At 43.9% G+C, this 16,930-nt stretch overlaps 1 protein-coding gene across 2 annotated transcripts in view; it reads left to right on the top strand.

Annotated features, from left to right (window-relative positions):
• Positions 1 to 16,930, top strand: part of ADAMTS19 (ADAM metallopeptidase with thrombospondin type 1 motif 19) — a 126,960-nt gene that overhangs the window by 105,438 nt on the left and 4,592 nt on the right. For both annotated transcript variants that reach the window (XM_081880345.1, XM_081880344.1), the window contains exons 20-21: positions 975 to 1,179; positions 2,233 to 2,385. In XM_081880345.1, the coding sequence (XP_081736471.1) occupies positions 975 to 1,179; positions 2,233 to 2,385 (358 nt within the window). The remainder of the gene's footprint in view (positions 1 to 974; positions 1,180 to 2,232; positions 2,386 to 16,930) is intronic.

Below are 16,930 nucleotides of genomic sequence, written 5' to 3'. Positions count from 1 at the left end.
CCCACAAATCCAGCCTACTGAGCAATTTCGTGTGGGTCCTGAAGCCCTCCTCCCCGGGCAATGATTTCTGATTTCTTCTTCCTGTTTGCACTCCAAGACCTTCAACAATGGCATCAAACCAGAGGAACTGGCAGAGGAAGGCAGGTGCGGGGGGGGGGTGTGGTCGCCCCGGGTGTCATCTGTGAGGGGGGGGTGTGACATTGCCAGATGCTCACCATGCAGGCGGCACGCCGCTAGTAACACTATCACTGTGGGCGACTTGTGGTGCCCTCCCGGACGCTCCCCGTGGGCAGCTAGTTGTGCCCCGCTGATGCTTGTTGTGCGGGCGAATAGTACTGTCCCCACGGGCCGGCTAGCCCCGCCCTGCGTCAGTCCGGGAGCTGGGGCAGGTAGCTCTGCCACTGACCAGAGGGGGAAGGGTTCCTTTTACAAAGGTAAAAAGAGCCTTTGTTTTGCTCCCTAGTGCTGCCCAGCAGGCAAAAAAATGCTGCTGAGTGCATGTGTGTGTTTGTTTGTGCAGGTTGCTGAGTTTGTACCTCCTCTCTGTGTGCTCTCAATGCCACCAACTGTGCTCTTCCAGAGAGTTCCCAGCCCTTTCAGAGCAGTTTTTCAAGGGATGCAATGAGTTGCAGGGAAGAGGAAGAATCTGCAAAGATCAGCTCCCACCCCTTGCATCCAGTCAGAGCCTCTGCTTGACCTGTGTCTTGCTCCAAAGGAGCCCTTTGTTTGCAGAAGAGTATTCTCGAATCAACCTTTTGGTTCTTAGCTGCTGTAAACAGCACTGGATAAAAGCATGCAATAGCAGAAGGAAGGCTGTAATTTGAAAGTTAAGACGCCGTTGCCTAAAAATTGAGGGCCGATGACCCTCAAAAAGCACTTGTGCTGCATTTATCACAGAGGTCAATTTAAAATGTGTCTTAAACCTCACTAGAAAATATTTCGAGGAGTAATCATGCTTTGACCTGCCTTTACAGATGGATGATGACAGAATGGACTCCATGCTCAAGGACATGTGGGAAGGGGACGCAGAACAGACAAGTCGCCTGCACTCAGCAGCTTCGAAACGGGACTTTGATCAGAGCCCGTGAGAGAGACTGTCTTGTCCCCAAACCCCCTTCGGCGCAGCGCTGTGAAGGCCAGGACTGCATGACGGTGTGGGAGGCTGGCGTATGGTCCGAGGTGGAGTATATGCATTGTTTTTCTATGCTTTTATTTTCTGTTCATTTGTATTACCTACATTCGGGGAGAACACAAAAGTTGAGTTTGTGATTTATCGGTGAATGCTGCAGAATTTTGCATATGCAAGTATGAGAACGAAACAACTTCTTATGTCTAATTTGGGCCAGTTATGAATGTATATTTCTCTCACATAGCACGTGCTGTGCCCAGTGCTATTTTTGTACAAAAAGAGGTGCTGGAACTCAGCAGGAATGCCTCCCTTGTTTTCTTAAAATGGCAATAGCTCCCACCTGAACTGAGTTCTGGTAAGTTCCAGCTGAAAAAGTGTCCTGGCTATGCCAGTTAAAGCAAAGAACAGATATATCACATCAGCAGTGTCCATTTTCAAGCAAACTGGTCCCCTAAATAGATGAGGCTAGCTAGCCCCATATCCCCCCTCCAAACCTTGGCACTGTAAAGTTGGGCTCAGGGAGCAAATAGGAACATTGCGCATTACTGTAACTGCATTTATTGTCTGAATCCTTCCACAATGTTTTCTTGTATCTGCACTTTGCCCGTTCAATTTCATTTTAATGATTGCATTTATTAGGCAAAAGAAAGAGAGAGCTATAGATCTCTGTAGGGATGCGGGTGGTGCTGTGGTGTAAACCACAGAGCCTTGGGCTTGCCGATTGGAAGGTCGGCGGTTCGAATCCCCGCAACAGGGTGAGCTCTCGTTGCTTGGTCCCAGCTCCTGCCAACCTAGCAGTTCGAAAGCACATCAAAGTGCAAAGAGATAAATCGGTACTGCTCCGGCGGGAAGGTAAACGGCAATTCCTTGTGCTGCTCTGGTTCGCCAGAAGCGGCTTAGTCATGCTGGCCACATGACCCAGAAAAACTGTCTGCAGACAAACGCCGGCTCCCTCGGCAAGTAAAGCGAGATGAGCACCGCAACCCCAGAGTCATTCGCGACTGGACTTAACTGTCAGGGGTCCTTTACCTTTTTATAGATCTCTGTGCAGAATGCCATGATGTGTCTTTTGTGTGTGCATCATTTTAAACACCTTTCTACAGTGCTCTGTAAAATGTGGAAAGGGAGTACGCCATCGGACTGTAAGGTGCACCAATCCTCGGAAGAAGTGTGTTTTGTCTACAAGGCCTAGAGAAGCAGAAGACTGTGAAGACTATTCCAAATGCTACGTCTGGAGAATGGGAGACTGGTCTAAGGTACAACATGCTTTGTACTAGAGCTATGATGTTATATTTACTAGCCATTTTCAAATATGCTACAGTACTTCTCCAATGAAAGACAAGACCAGTGTAGACTGAACAGAACAATGTGGTAAAGTTGTCACAAGGCACATAATAGATCGGGGGTGGCAAACCTGTGGCCTTTCAGATATTGTCAAACTCCATTTCCCATCTGGCCCAGTCCCCCCTCCCAAATCCCCTCTCCCTCTGGCAGTGTTTTAACTGTGACCTTATAGTCTAGAGTCAGATCCCGAAATTCACTAAGTCTTCCTGACGGACTTCCAAGCTCATCTGCAGCACTGTAAGAAATAGAAACCTGTTATTTAAAGAATGCCAGTTTGCATCGCATGTCGTTTTCTATATGCTCTTTTCTAGAATCTTTATTTGCTTCACTGCTCTTTTATATGTAAAGATTTGCCCTTTTGAAAGTGAGTGAAATTAGGAATTTCCCAGACATAGCCGGAATACTTCAGGGTCTGGGTGGATACGGCTAAAATGTCTGGTGAAATCCAAATTTTCACTTTTTGAAATCTGGCAACCATAGTGAAATCTCCTTGCAGATCACATAACAATTTAAATTGGGGGCGGGTGTGTGTGTGTGTCATTTGCAGGTTTTTAACCAGAAGCATTTTATAGTCACCTTTGCAGTCACACTGCTGTCATTTGTGAACTTGATTAAAGCAAGTATCTCGTGCGGCTGTAAGGGAAATGAGCAGACCTGTGTGGATATTCAGTTGAATTGTGTATTGCGCAGTTGAGATTTTCAAAGGTTTATATCAAAGCAGTATGCATTTTAAATTTCTCGGCAGAGGAATGAGTTCAGCTTTGACATGTTTCCTGTCTTTTTCTCTCCGTGACTAAACAATCCCACCCTCAGACTAGTGCATGATGGTGCAGCTTACATGGTAATCTAGCTTCAATTAGAAAAAGAAATTGGAGAGCCATATCCTTGCTCACTGCTGATTGTCTGTGATACAGAATAATTAGTGCAGCCTTCTATCACCCTCGGTTTTGCTCTTTGGGATTTTTTCCGCTGGACATTGATAGGAAGCTGTTCTTTTGAGAAATGCCAAGTTCTTGTCAAACGGGTGCCAAAATGCAGCTTGAGAAACGCAAATGTCACATGTTGCGACAGGAAGCTTAATCGGATACCATTTGTCTTTCTGTTTAGGGTTTAGCATCCCTCTATCTTTGAGCTTAGAGGATTGGTAAAATAAACGACAATGTGAAAAGTAGAGCATAAAAGACAGTGTTACCAAAGCAAAGATATAAAAAATGGATTTTAAAATGTTTCAGAAAAATAAAAGGTTATAGGTTTCTATTGTTCAGCATTTCAGCGGAACAGAAGCCAGATAAAAGGGATGCTAAACTTGTTCCTCAAGCTCAATGTCAGGTTCTCTGAAACTTTAGTGCTATACACCCAGGTCTTTAATAGATGCTAGTAGCAAACAAAGTGGCTCTAAGCGGTAAAGTGCTGGCAACTAACGTCAGTCTGTGTTGTGTGCCTGTCATGGTGATGGCAGTGTGGGATCCAGGGAAAAGCAAAGCAAGCTTTTTTAATTGTCTTGGGTCAGCATTCATTAGTGGCCCTCCGTGGGGTACAATTTGCACACAATTCAATGTATAAACCGGATTTTCTTAGGCAAAAGGAGCTTAGTGGTAGAAAGAACTGGAAGGAGCTCAGAGTTAGGATGCTTTTCATATTCATGAGGACAAGTATTGGAGGGCTTTTTAAAATAGAAATAAAAATGGGCATACCAGTGTAAGCTGCGTCAACTGGCACCATCATGGAGTTCATCAGTATTCAGTTAAGAGGCTATGCAGGGAGACTAGGAGGCTGGAGGCACTGTGGCCCTCTGTGCTTATGTTGACCCTGCCATAATGCTGTATCTCCCCTTGTCCCTAGAGATAGAGGAGAACTGCAGTTTGTTAGGATTTTAATGTGCACCTGCCTAATTTTCATTTTCCGAAACCCAGCTTTCCTTTTAAATTTGCACTTTTCCGGCTTTCACGATCCAGTTGGGCAGCCAAATAATGTGAACGAAAATGCGTTCGGCGGCAGAAAGTGTGCAGCAAAATGCACATATTAGGGAAAATAACATAAACCACGCATTATATCCGGTGAAAATCCTTGCAGAAATGTGTATATATAAGGCAAAAAAATTACATAGTGTATATTTTTTTGGGGGGGAGGAATATGCACTAAAATTCTAATGGAGTTTTCGTCATGAAGGCTTTTTGTTTTGTTTTTTAATTGCAAACTGATGGAGGGGGGGGAGAGATACAGAGAGAAAAGAAAATGGATAGGTTCATCCATCCAGCCTGCCTACCTATTGCAGCTGTATGTAACAGATCTCCATGTGCAACTAGCAAGGGTTGAAAATATGGTGGCAGTAGCAGTGAGGAGATCCAGTTACCAATCCTGATATGTGAATAGTTTTAGCGATTCGTATCCAAGACTCAAACTGTTGCTGTATCATCCCCCTTTGTAGCATACAGGTAATGAGTAGCAGAAGGAATTGTTCTTAGAACCCGAAAGCTGACACAGTAGATTGCACTTGGGGAGGAAATCAATCTTTTAGTCTGGTAGCACACTTGCTCTGGGACTCTCTTCCTATTAAAATCAGGCAGGCATTTACGTTCTACTGCTCTCAATGCCTTCCAAAATCTTACTTGTTTCCGCATGCCAGCCCAGATGGTAATTTTGTTATACATGCTTGCTTTTATATCATGTTGATTCCCCCCCCCCCACTATCTTTATTATGTCTGCTTGTTTTTTTCAAGTTTGTTGACTTCACCAGAATTTTTTGATAAGCAGTGATTGAAACTCCCATTGTTCTAGGCGGATTTTGCGACAGGGAATTTCATTAGCGCAAGCCGTTTCTGAGCTCTGGGCGCAGAACTGTGCCTAAGATTTCAGATTAAAATTGCCAGTGCTGGAAGGAAAGGAGTGTCAGGAACTCATCCTACTCTCGAGTAGGACCCTGGCAGAGACACATGCCCGACTGGCATATTTCCTCTCATCTAGTCGATCATTCGGGAGCTTCAAAAGCTTTCTTCTGCCCCACCATCACAGCGACCAATGCCAACAGACATCAGCACACTTAGGGATCCGCAGAGTCTTTGCAGCTTGCGTAACAAACCTTAGTAACTCAGCGTTTTGGCTAATCTACTTTATTTACATATAAACACACATGGAGCACTGCAACATAGCTCCCTCTCGCTCTAGCGTCAGACAGAAAAGAAGAAGAACAAAGGAGAGTAGTCCCACTTCACGGAACACAGTAACACAAACATCCTGTCTCGGTCACTTCCCACTCTGTGGAGTCAAAACATATACCATCATGTGATAGACAACAATCCCATGACTGCAATCACAGAGCAGGAATTCTAACAAGGAGGACCTTTTTCTGCCTCCCCACTTCCAGCTGCTCTCTGCAGACTGGAGAAGAGATGGGCAGCGGAAGGACTAGACCACGTGGAAAATGAACATATTTTAGCTGCAGTTCAGTCATTTTCAGCTTTGTATTCTTGTTATAAAAAAGTGAGCCTAGACATTCAGTTGTTGCGCCCATAACCTGGGTTTAAGGTGCCAGTTAGCTCCCAGCTTTCATATCTCTGTTTCTAACACTGTTGATAAGTACTGTTTTAGTAAACTGCTAGGAGATTTGTTTATTTATTAAACAAATAATTAAAAGGTGACTTGATTTTATTTTTAAAAAATATGGCTAATAGCCTGCTATGCTATATACGTTTTTCCCAACATAAATACAGTAGCTGCACCCTACTCCTAATCAGGTTTACTCAGGCTGTCTATACATTCCTGTTAATTCTGCACCCAGTGTGCTGCCACCATTGTTTTGGGAAGTACACACAATGTTAGCCACGACCAGGGTGGATTTTATTTAAATCACTAGTCAGCAAGACTTGATTTAAATCTATATTTACAACCAGATGAAGGTTTCATTTTTGGAATAATAAATTTTCAGAGTAGTTTTTACAGTTATATCAAAAATTACTGATTTGGTTATACTATTAGAAATAATTATGACATTATTGTGAGGTTTAATAAGTTAACTGTTTATATTTGGACAATTTTTCTGCTGTACTTTATTGGAAGGAGAAAAATAATCATTTCCTTAATAACAATTTATTTAACTAAAGCAATAACGTATGTATCCATGTTTGTTAACTGATGTGGTTAAACTGTGGGTTTTTTTAAAAACAAAACTTAGTCTGAGTTTTAGCACACATGAAAAACTTAAAACAAATCCTTATTTCCTGATGAATAGCCTTTGGACTATAATATAACTTAAATAGAAAATTTATCTTTAGAAAGATATTTTTCTCCAAAAGCATTTTATTTTAAAATCCAATTTAAATTTTAAAAAATCTGATTTAAATAAAAAAGTCAGATTTTTATCCATCCTGGCCACAACCCATCTCTGTCCTGTGCCTGTCCCATCATTTCTTATGAAAAATTGTGTTTTGACATGTTTTCCCCCAACCAGCTTCAATCTGAATTGAGATCAAGAATAATCTGGCTGCATTTTAAATCAGCAATGCGTACACAGGTTCTGAGTAAGTGAGAGTTCCTAGAAAGCATGTGTAGGTCTGCAGCCTTAGTGCTAAAAGCAGTCATTCCTGAGCAATGGTAACTTGCCTACTAGTTGGTGAAAAGGTGTGCATATCCTTAAGCAGTTAGCTGCATTGCCTCGCTTTTGTGTGTTTTGTCAAGTTCCCCCTTTGCAACAGTCCTGTACTTTTAGTGTGTGTGCCAGATCCCTGAGGCTAGTGTCAAAGGAGAATGCTGAGCGTAGAGACTAAATGCATCCTGACACTTTACAGTTGCCTAGGGAGTCGCATTGAACAAGCCATGTGGTCTAGAGAGAGCCATTAGTGTAAGGCACTCTGAAAACAAAGTTGTCAGTACAAGAGGATTGCTGAAGTTTAAATTGCTCCTTTGTTTCCCCTACCTTAGTAAAGGAGGAAGGGGGTCACCAAGTGAAATTCCCTGCAAAAAATAAAATGAGAGAACAGATGCATTTTCTTATTCCCTAATCGAAGAATTCTTAGGTAATTACAGTATAGCGGCCTCTATCTCACACAACTAAAAGGCAAAAAATTAGGGAAAGAGGAAATATGGCTCGTTTATCATAATTATTAGCTAGGTTCTCGAGGTTTTAGAAACACATAGTCTCACACATATATACACTGCCACGGTTTCTAGGGGAGTGTAGCTCAACTTGGGCGAAATTTGTGATTGCCTGTCCCTCCTTGTTTCTTGTAGACTACATCGTTGTCTAGCAATTGTTTCCTGCAAAGAATCTCAAAGCAATTTCACAATACAATGAAAGCATATATAAAAACTATTTCAGATCCAGTACTGGGATAAAAATGTCCACTTAGAAGGCTTGTGGAAAGAGGAAAGTCCTCAACGGGTGCTGAAAAGACAATTGAGATGGTGCCCTATTGGATCTGTAACCTGGGGTGGCCCTATAGAAAAGGCCTGGTTCCAACTGAAACTGTTCTTAACCTGAGGTACCACTTTAGCTAATGGGGCCTCCTGCTGCTGCCACCGCGCAGTTTCTGTTCTCATCCTGAAGCAAAGTTCTTAACCCGAGGTACTATTTCTGGGTTAGTGGAGTCTGTAACCTGAAGCGCCTGTAACCTGAGGTACTGTTGTATATCTCACCGTTGCCTATGATGGCAGTACCATTGACAGCAATACAGTTCCCCTCTAGGTAAGCTCTCCATCAATTCCCTTAACCACCAAATGACCCAGACGCAGCATCATTTCAGGCAGTGCAATTTTTCTAGAAAAAGAGGTGCTGCAACTCACCATAAACGCCTCCCTCGTTCTCTTAGAATGGCAATGGCGCCCACCGGAGACATTCTGGAACTGAGTTCTGGCTGGGGAGGAAAGCCCTGATGGGGGGGCAGACATGACAGTAGTGAGATGACATTTTTAAGTGCTTATAAACTGAATCTGTCCCTCCCACTACAGTGCTGCAAAAAGTACCGTATTTTTCGCCCTATAGGACGCACTTTTCCCCCTCCAAAAATGAAGGGGAAATGTGTGTACGTCCTATGGGGCGAATGCAGGCTTTCGCTGAAGCCTGGAGAGCGAGAGGCGTCCGTGCGCACCGAAACCTCTCGCTCTCCAGGCTCCAGGAAGCTATCCGCAAGCCTTGGGCGCCCGGGGGAATTCCCCCCGGGTGTGCAAGGCTTGCGGGCGGCAGCCTGCAGCGCGGAGCACGGGGCGCCCTTTGGAGGACGCCCCGTGCTTCACGCAGGTGTTGGCAAGCCTTGCGCACTGGGGGGGAACTCCCCCCGGTGCGCAAGGCTTGCGGGCGGCAGCCTGCAGCGGGGAGCATGGGGCGCCCTCCGGAGGACGCCCGTGCTTCACGCAGGTGTCCGCAGCCTGCCGCCCGGCGGGCTGGGCGCCCTGAAGCAGAGTGCCCCACACGCCGGACAGACATCCGCAGCGTGGGGAGCGCTGCAGGACTTCCCCGCAGGGCTCCCCACGCTGCGGATAGCAGCCTGCCGCCCGGCAGGCTGGGCGCCCTGAAGCAGAGTGCCCCACACGCCGGACAGACATCCGCAGCGTGGGGAGCGCTGCAGGACTTCCCCGCAGGGCTCCCCATGCTGCGGATAGCAGCCTGCCGCCCGGCGGGCGGGACGCCCTGAAGCAGAGCGCCCCACACGCCAGACAGACATCCGCAGCATGGGGAGCGCTGCAGGACTTCCCCGCAGGGCTCCCCACGCTGCGGATAGCAGCCTGCCGCCCGGCGGGCGGGGCGCCCTAAAGCAGAGCGCCCCTCATGCCAGGCAGACATCGGCCAGCCCACAAGCTCGGGGCTGGCCGAGTAAGTGAGTAACTTTTTTCCTTTATTTTCCCCCCCAAAAAAGTAGGTGCGTCCTATGGGACGGAGCGTCCTATGGGACGAAAAATACGGTAAGTGTCCAATTTTGACACCCCTGCCCCTAGTTTACAGTCCACAAATAGAGACTGAATATTCAGGGGCCGTTTTAGTATAGCTCTAGTATCAATCAGGTTTTTTTCTTTTTAAAACCTTTTTAAAAATCGAGCTTAATCTTACTTAAGTTTCAAGTCTAGGCCTCTTCTTTCAGGGTGTCTAGAGGCTAGCCAATATAGTATACCTTTCATTTTCCCAACAAGCCTGTCATTCCTTAAAATTGACGCTGACACCAATGATTGAACTCTGGAGTCCTGATCTAACTGGGAATGATTGTATAATCAGTATAGACATGTTTCCAGTCAAGCAGAAAGTTCGTTTCTAAGTGAGTGCTGTTCATGTCAATTTGAAGACATGTCTGATGATACAGTTCAAACAAATTTATCCTAAATTGGATATTTTCCGTGGAAAAATCAGATGTTCTTCATTTTGTATTTTCCCATCCTTTGAGACATAATCGTCTACCTTTCCCCCCTTATAGATATTTATTGTTTGAACTCATCTGCCTTTTAAACAACTTATTTTTTTTAAAATAATCTAGAACAAAATGTGATTTCTTCTACTAAAACCTGCCAATATAAACATTTTGGGTAGGCCGGCTAGCTATTTGCTATGTCATCTTATGAATAAATGAGCTATTATCAGTTTGGGGGCTGGTGGCAAGTTACAAGCTTAAAAGAAGGCAGCTGCTTATTCATTCAAAAGTGCTCCAGTCTTGCTTAGAATCTGGTTGGCCACTGTGAGAACAGGATATTGGACTAGATTGGCAGGGCTGGATTAGGTTTGATGAGGCCCTAAGCTACTGAAGGTAATGGGGCCCTTTATACAGGGCGAGTCCTTTAAAAGAGGCCCTGTGGATACAGAGTACACATGTTCCATGGGGCCTTTTTTAAAAGACTCACCCTGTCTATCCAGCTGTCCTTTGTCAACAACAAATTGTCACTGTTTTTTGTGTTGAATATATGCCATACGGTAATTTATGGACCTAATAGGTATCTAAAGCCATTTGTGCATAACAAAATATGTATTTTATCAAAGTAATGAACTGAGATACAATTAAGAAGAAATATATTAATAGTGAAATAATTATGTGCCCACTGTGGAAGGACATGTGGATCCAGAATTGGCTTCCACAGTCACTTACGGACTCACTGTTAAAACCTTGTTTATGGAAGACAATCTTACTCGGCTATGAGTGATTGCCAAAGAAGAAGAAGAATTCCAATGTCCTGACCATCTGTGATAATGTGTAGTCCGCACAATACCATCTAAAGCAAATTACTTCCCTCCCAATGAATCCAGGGAACTGTATAGTGGATGCTCAGGTTGTGAACGTGATCTGTGTAGGATGCAACCCGTAGTGTTCGCAACCCGCATCTGCGCACGCACGGGTTGCGATTCGGCGCTTCTGCACATGCACAAAGCTCGATGTAGCGCTTCTGCGCATGTGCGACCGCAGAAGCCCAGAAGTAACCCGTTCCGGTACTTCCAGGTTTCTTTCTTTTTTTTTTTTTTAGAGATTTTTCTTTTACAAATTTATACAAACACAACCATATTCAACAATTTACAAGTTTTTGACTTCCACCAGCTCCTCCTACAATCCTCATGTTTTTATATTTGTTCCGCATTTCCTTTATAATATATTGCCAGTTTTTAATATCCTTACATCTCATTTTCTCTTTACAATACCCTTTCTCATCACAAAGCCTCTTTAAATCCAACTAGCGTTGTCTGTTCATCACAAATATTTTCCAGATAAGTCGTAATCTTTTTCCAGTCCTGAGTGAACTTGTGATCTTTCTGGTATCTAATTTTTCCAGTCATTTTATCTAATTCTGCGAAGTCCATTAGTTTCAGCCTCCACTCTTCCAATGTCGGTAGTTCTTCTTGTTTCCATTTTTGGGCCGGTACTTCCAGGTTTCGGTGGTCCGCAACCTGAAAAAAACGCAACCTGAAGCGCCTGTAACCCGAGGTATGACTGTATTTTGTTATGAGTGCTAGGAATGGTAGCTCTGCGAGGGGTTAACTCCAGTTCCCAGGTTTCTTTGGGGGGAGCCATTCACTTTAAATGCCCTTTAAATGTATGGTAAGGATGCACTGACACAAAGTCATAACTCATAACTATTGCCTCATAACTATGACCTACTATCTACCCAGCAGTCTCAATGCTCTTCCTTGGGCTGGATCACGAGAAAAGCTAATGGAAGGGGCTAGTATTAGCTGGAATTTCCCATTCCGTCCAGTGCCAGCCCCCTGACCCCTTAAAAAATTATCCCAGGCTTCAGTGACGCTTCTTACTGTGGTGGGCTGCTGTCTGGGGTAGGCTGAGGGGGGAATCTCCAAACACCCAAGTGGAGGCTCCGATCATGAAATTCTGAAGTCTGTTGCGTGTGTAGGTCCCCAAGCCATCCCTCAAAATAATTCAGAAATCACACGTAATTTTAGTTTAAGGTTTTTGGTACTATTTTGGCCACAACTTTATTAAAATACAAAATCTGTGAGTGGTTGCTTAGACATTGGTTATGACTATCTGCCCCCCCCCCCGACAGAACTGACTTTCTGAACTCCATCGGAAGCCAGTGAAGGGAAAGACAATGTTGGGGATCAGTTGAGCTGAGCGTCAGTCCCTCACCGCTCACCCAACCAGCTTCCCAAGGCTTGCCAGCCCTTGACCCATTTCAGGGATTGGACGAAATCGTGGCAAGCCCCAGGATTCCTTTAACGGAATTCCCTTTCAGCACCATTGGAGGGGCAGGCACAGCCTATCCTGACCCCTCCACCACCAGTTTTTATAACCAATGCCTAACCACAACCTTACAAGTTGTGACGAATTGCTAAGTAGTAGGCAAAAACCAAATGGCACCAACCAATCAGCCAAATGGCAAAATTCCTACTAGGCCCCTGCCCCAAGGCAGAAGACCCCATGACAGGCACAGCAAGGTCAACCAGAACACAGGGCGGGTGGGTGATCCGATGCACTCTGCGAAAGAGAAAGCAAAAGCAGTATGCCCCAATATTTAAAGCCTATGGTCCCACCCACCCAATTTGCTACATGCAATTTGCCCCAGCAACCCGGTCAGCCAATCATTGCGCCAGGCAATAACTATTAACCTGCCTGGCAACAGAGGGCTGGCCTGGCTGCCCACACCGCGACACGTGCTCTCATTTTAGGGAGAACACGCTTTGTAACAAGGCTTTGCCACAAGTTGCCGCTGAGGATGTTTCTCAAGAGGCTGATCAGAACAAGATATAGTGTCCCATCTTGAAGCAATGAAACAGCTAGTAGAATGCGTTCAAAGAGGCATCTAGCTGCTATAATGGACCTATATTCAGAAATGAGCTTGCTGTTGAAAGCTAATCTTAGTGGTGAAGTATTTGCAAGGAGGGCTTACTTCATCTGGAGTCCCTGTGACATCAGATTTCTGAGAAATTATATTTCTGAACGGAATTTGAGAGAATTAGAAACAGCTTGAAAAAGAAAATTCAGTTCCAACTGTAAGCATAGTAAGTTGGAAGTTAAGTCCAGTGGAATCTAGTGGGATTTTTGCCTTAAAAAATATTTTCGGAGGAGGCTCTAGACAATCACAATGAGTACAAAGGTTGCTATAGGAGACCCTTAAAGCGTGTAAATTCAAGGAGATATTATATAGGTGTGAAAAGTGGTTTCATGGAATGGTGTGAAGCAATATCAGTTCCTAGTTGGTTTATAATAAAACTAACATTGCAACTTAAGAAGACTAGGAGGAAATTGGAATGCAATATAGGCAAGCATCTTAAAATGAAGTTAATATTCTACAGTTTTAAAAAATTCAGTTTAAGAGAAAAGCAAAGGCTCCTATAAATTCATTCATGTTTGAGAAACATGGAAAGTATTAGTCAAAGCTTTGGGTTGTGTGACATGTAAGCAGTAATCGTGTTGAATCATTGTGCTTCTTTTATGCCCCCGCCCTCATCCAAGGAGCTCAGGGCAGCACCTAGATTCCCCCCCCAACCCCCTGTTTATCCTTGCAGCAGCCCTATGAGATACAGTAGACAAAAAGTGAATGGTTCACAGTTATCTGTAGTTATCTACAGATAACTTGAAGCTATTGTCAACAAAAGCTGGCTGGAGGTGTCCGGAATCTGCGGCAGAGAAGGGAAGCTTTCGTGCTTCCAGTTTTTAACTGCTGTAACTCTGAATTTCAGAGAAATTGGATAAAAATGGCAGACAGCTCGTTTCCATATGGAGCAGAATACGGAATAGATATTTTGCATGGTTTCAACAGAAAATGCAGCACACCTCTGATATTGAAGTATCCACCCCATTTTTATTTACTGGTGGCGCAGCAGACATTTTTAAAATCCTCTTTTAAAAAAATAGAGAGAGAGAAATATTGAATAAAACTCTCACCTTTTCAGAGGCATTAAAAAAAAAACCCTCTTCCTGATGATGGAAGGATTGTACATAGTAGAAAATGCACTGCTTCTTTGGCGATCACTCATAGCCGAGTAAGATTGTCTTCCATAAACACAGTTTTAACAATGAGTCTGTAAGTGACTGTGGAGGCCAATTCTGGACCCACACATCCTTCCACAGTGGGGACATTGAAGAATCATTGCTTTGACACTGGTGATCTTTGCTTCTTCCAGTACACTGGCATTAGTTTGCCAGTCTTCCAAAGTGACGTGTAAATTTTTTTGGAGACACCATTTATGGAATCTTTCGAGAAGTTGGAGATGGCGTTTGTAAGTGGTCCATGTTTCACAAACATACAGTAAGGTTGGTAGTACAATAGCTTTGTAAACAAGCATTTTGGTTTCCCTGCGAATGTCCCGGTCCTCAAACACTCTGCACTTCAATTGGGAGAAAGCTGCACTCGCAGAGCTCAGGCGATGCTGGATTTCGGCATCAATGTTGACCCTTGTGGAAAGATAGCTGCCTAGGTAGGAGAAGTGATCGACATTTTCCAGCGTTACACCACTGAGTTGGATTTGTGGCACTGCAGAGGGGCTATTTTGTACTTGTTGGTGTAGCACTTTGGTTTTTGGGATGTTGAGTGATAGGCCAAGCTTTCTGTAAGCTTCTGCGAAGATATTTAGGATAGTTTGGAGGTCATCCTCTGAGCGTGCGCACACTACGTTGTCATCAGCATACTGAAGCTCTATGACGGAAGTTACGGTAACCTTACTCTTTGCTTTCAGCCTGCTCAGATTGAAGAGCTTTCCATCTGTTCGATATACGATTTCTACCCCAGTGGGGAGTTTCCCTTTGACAAAGTGTAGGATCATGGCAATGAAAATAATGAATAGAGCTGGGGCAATAACACAACCCTGTTTAACACCTGATCCCACTGTGAATGGTTCACTTTGAGAGCCATTGTTATCTGTGATTGTTGCTGTCATATTATATGATATTTACAAATTTATCTGGGCAGCCAATTTTCAGAAGGACAGTCCACAGGGCATTATGATTTACAGTGTCAAAAGCCTTAGTCAGGTTGATAAACACCATATACAGGGGTTGCTTTGAACTAGCTCAGCCTTCTCACTGAAATACTTGTTCTGTACGTGAAGGGATGGGGTTCTTTTTAAAGGTGGGGCAACATTTTGTGATCTGTTCTTGAAGGGAACTCAAAAAGGGGAAGGAAGATTGATAGATGGGTGGATGTACACATTTTGGCACTTAGATAAAAACTTAGAAAGAGATGATTTCTGCAATAACTCCAGGGAGTTGTTAGCAATACAGTATGTGGGAGGCACTCACTCTGCAGCCCACAGAAATTCTTCCCTCTCCCCCTTATCGTCTCAATCTACTCTGCAGTGGATTACAGTCTTTCAGCAGCAAGGCTACATCCTGCCTGCTTGCTGTCCAGCCTTTGAACATATCAGAGTACAGAAGCCTGGACAAACTCAAAATATATATTTAAAATCCTGTTTTATAGGTGGGTTGGGGCCAGCAAGCTTACCACCACGCCAGGCGTCGTCTTCTTTTTAAAGCCATCCTTTGTCAGGCCAGTCAGTAACCTTGCAGTTTTCATTTAAGATGCTGGTCTGGTTTGTGTTCAGGAGGCCTTTGGTCGGATCCAGGAACGCCATTCTTGTGTTCGTTTGTCTTCTGTGTAATAACTCTAGAACAAGTGATTTCTGCATTACAACCTGAGTAATCATTTGTTCTTGGAAGAAGTTGTCCAAGTCTATGTTGTTAACACTGTTACAGATTGGCACTTCCAATTGCAGATTTTTATCAAGCTCGGCAGTGATTGCCTATTATCTTGGCTGAGGTTCAGAGTTTAAATGCTGCTCTCTGCCAGTGACAATTTTTCCCTTAATTTACTTCGTACTGAGGCCAGCTGGAAGTGGCTTGTAGCATTACGGCACCTTCCTCAGCCGTTGGTCTAGGGATTCAGCTTCAAAATATATGTCTCTCTCAGGCAGAGGAAAGGGAGAATTTAGGGTGAGAGTTGCGGGTGCCAAGTTGAAAGATAATTTGATATAGTGTTTACAGTTCAGTTACTTAAATTATGTGGAAGAGAGACTCAAAATAGATCACCGCTGCTTTTGCAGAAAAAATACCACCCATCATTCTTTCCTTAATGGCTTTCAAGTACCTTCATCCAGGAATCATTTTTGTACAGTCTTTGACAAGAATGTTCTGCTTGAGTTGCTGCTTGAACAGTTTAACAGTACCTTTAGGGCTGCATTCAAAATGCAGAGATTAACAGCAAAGTGTTGTTTCCACAAAGAGAATCTGGCTGCCTGTTAGAACATTTTGTTTATGCTTATTAGTTTTTGTCCAGGAATTCTTGTTAATCAGCTACAGGCAGAAGCAACACATATCATGTGTGCGTACAATAATACCTTTTTGCCAGTGGTTAAACCTGAAAATGAATTGATTTACTAAGATCCCTTCACGTTCTATCTACAAAGTCAGTGTTTGTCTAGGTTTCTGCTCCTCATAAGGTTGCTGCATTCATGGAAGAAAAGGCATTTCTGGTTCCCTTAGTTCAAGTACCAGTGGCCGCCACACACTAGAGCGTACAGAGATTCTGACCTTCCAGAAACGCTAGAAAAGCCACCCATTTGCAGCTATATTGTCTTGGTTGCAACCAGCAGACAATGAATGGAGAACGAGCAACAATATTATTTTCTGATAGGAACCTCATGCATTCCTCATTAGCTTCTCTTCCTCTGATGAGTTCATAGGGAAGAGATTGGAAGCGCCCACTTTCTGGTTTAAATTAACCAGCGCTCATCTGATTGATTTAAACTATGGTTTGTTGAAAGATGCCAGGATCGTAAACCATGATCCGATCCTGTATTCCTTCAATAAAAATAATGATTTGATCGAAGTTTGGCCTTTTTAGAGCTAACAGACTGCAGCTGGATAAAAATAGGGAGTCTCCTGTCCTTAAGTATTTTACTCAAGCCACACAATACTGTATATAAGGACAATGCTTTTTTAGAGCTCGTTCCAGCAGTTCCTTACAGGTGAGCTTCAGCTGCCTAGGAACTTTACACTCTCAGCTTTAACTGCTAGACAGGTCTTTATCAGAGATATGTTG

This window comes from Podarcis erhardii (genome assembly GCF_964252035.2).
Source record: "Podarcis erhardii genome assembly, chromosome: 11".
Classification (NCBI taxonomy): Eukaryota; Metazoa; Chordata; class Lepidosauria; order Squamata; family Lacertidae; genus Podarcis; species Podarcis erhardii.
This window is presented reverse-complemented; position numbering and strand designations above follow the sequence as displayed.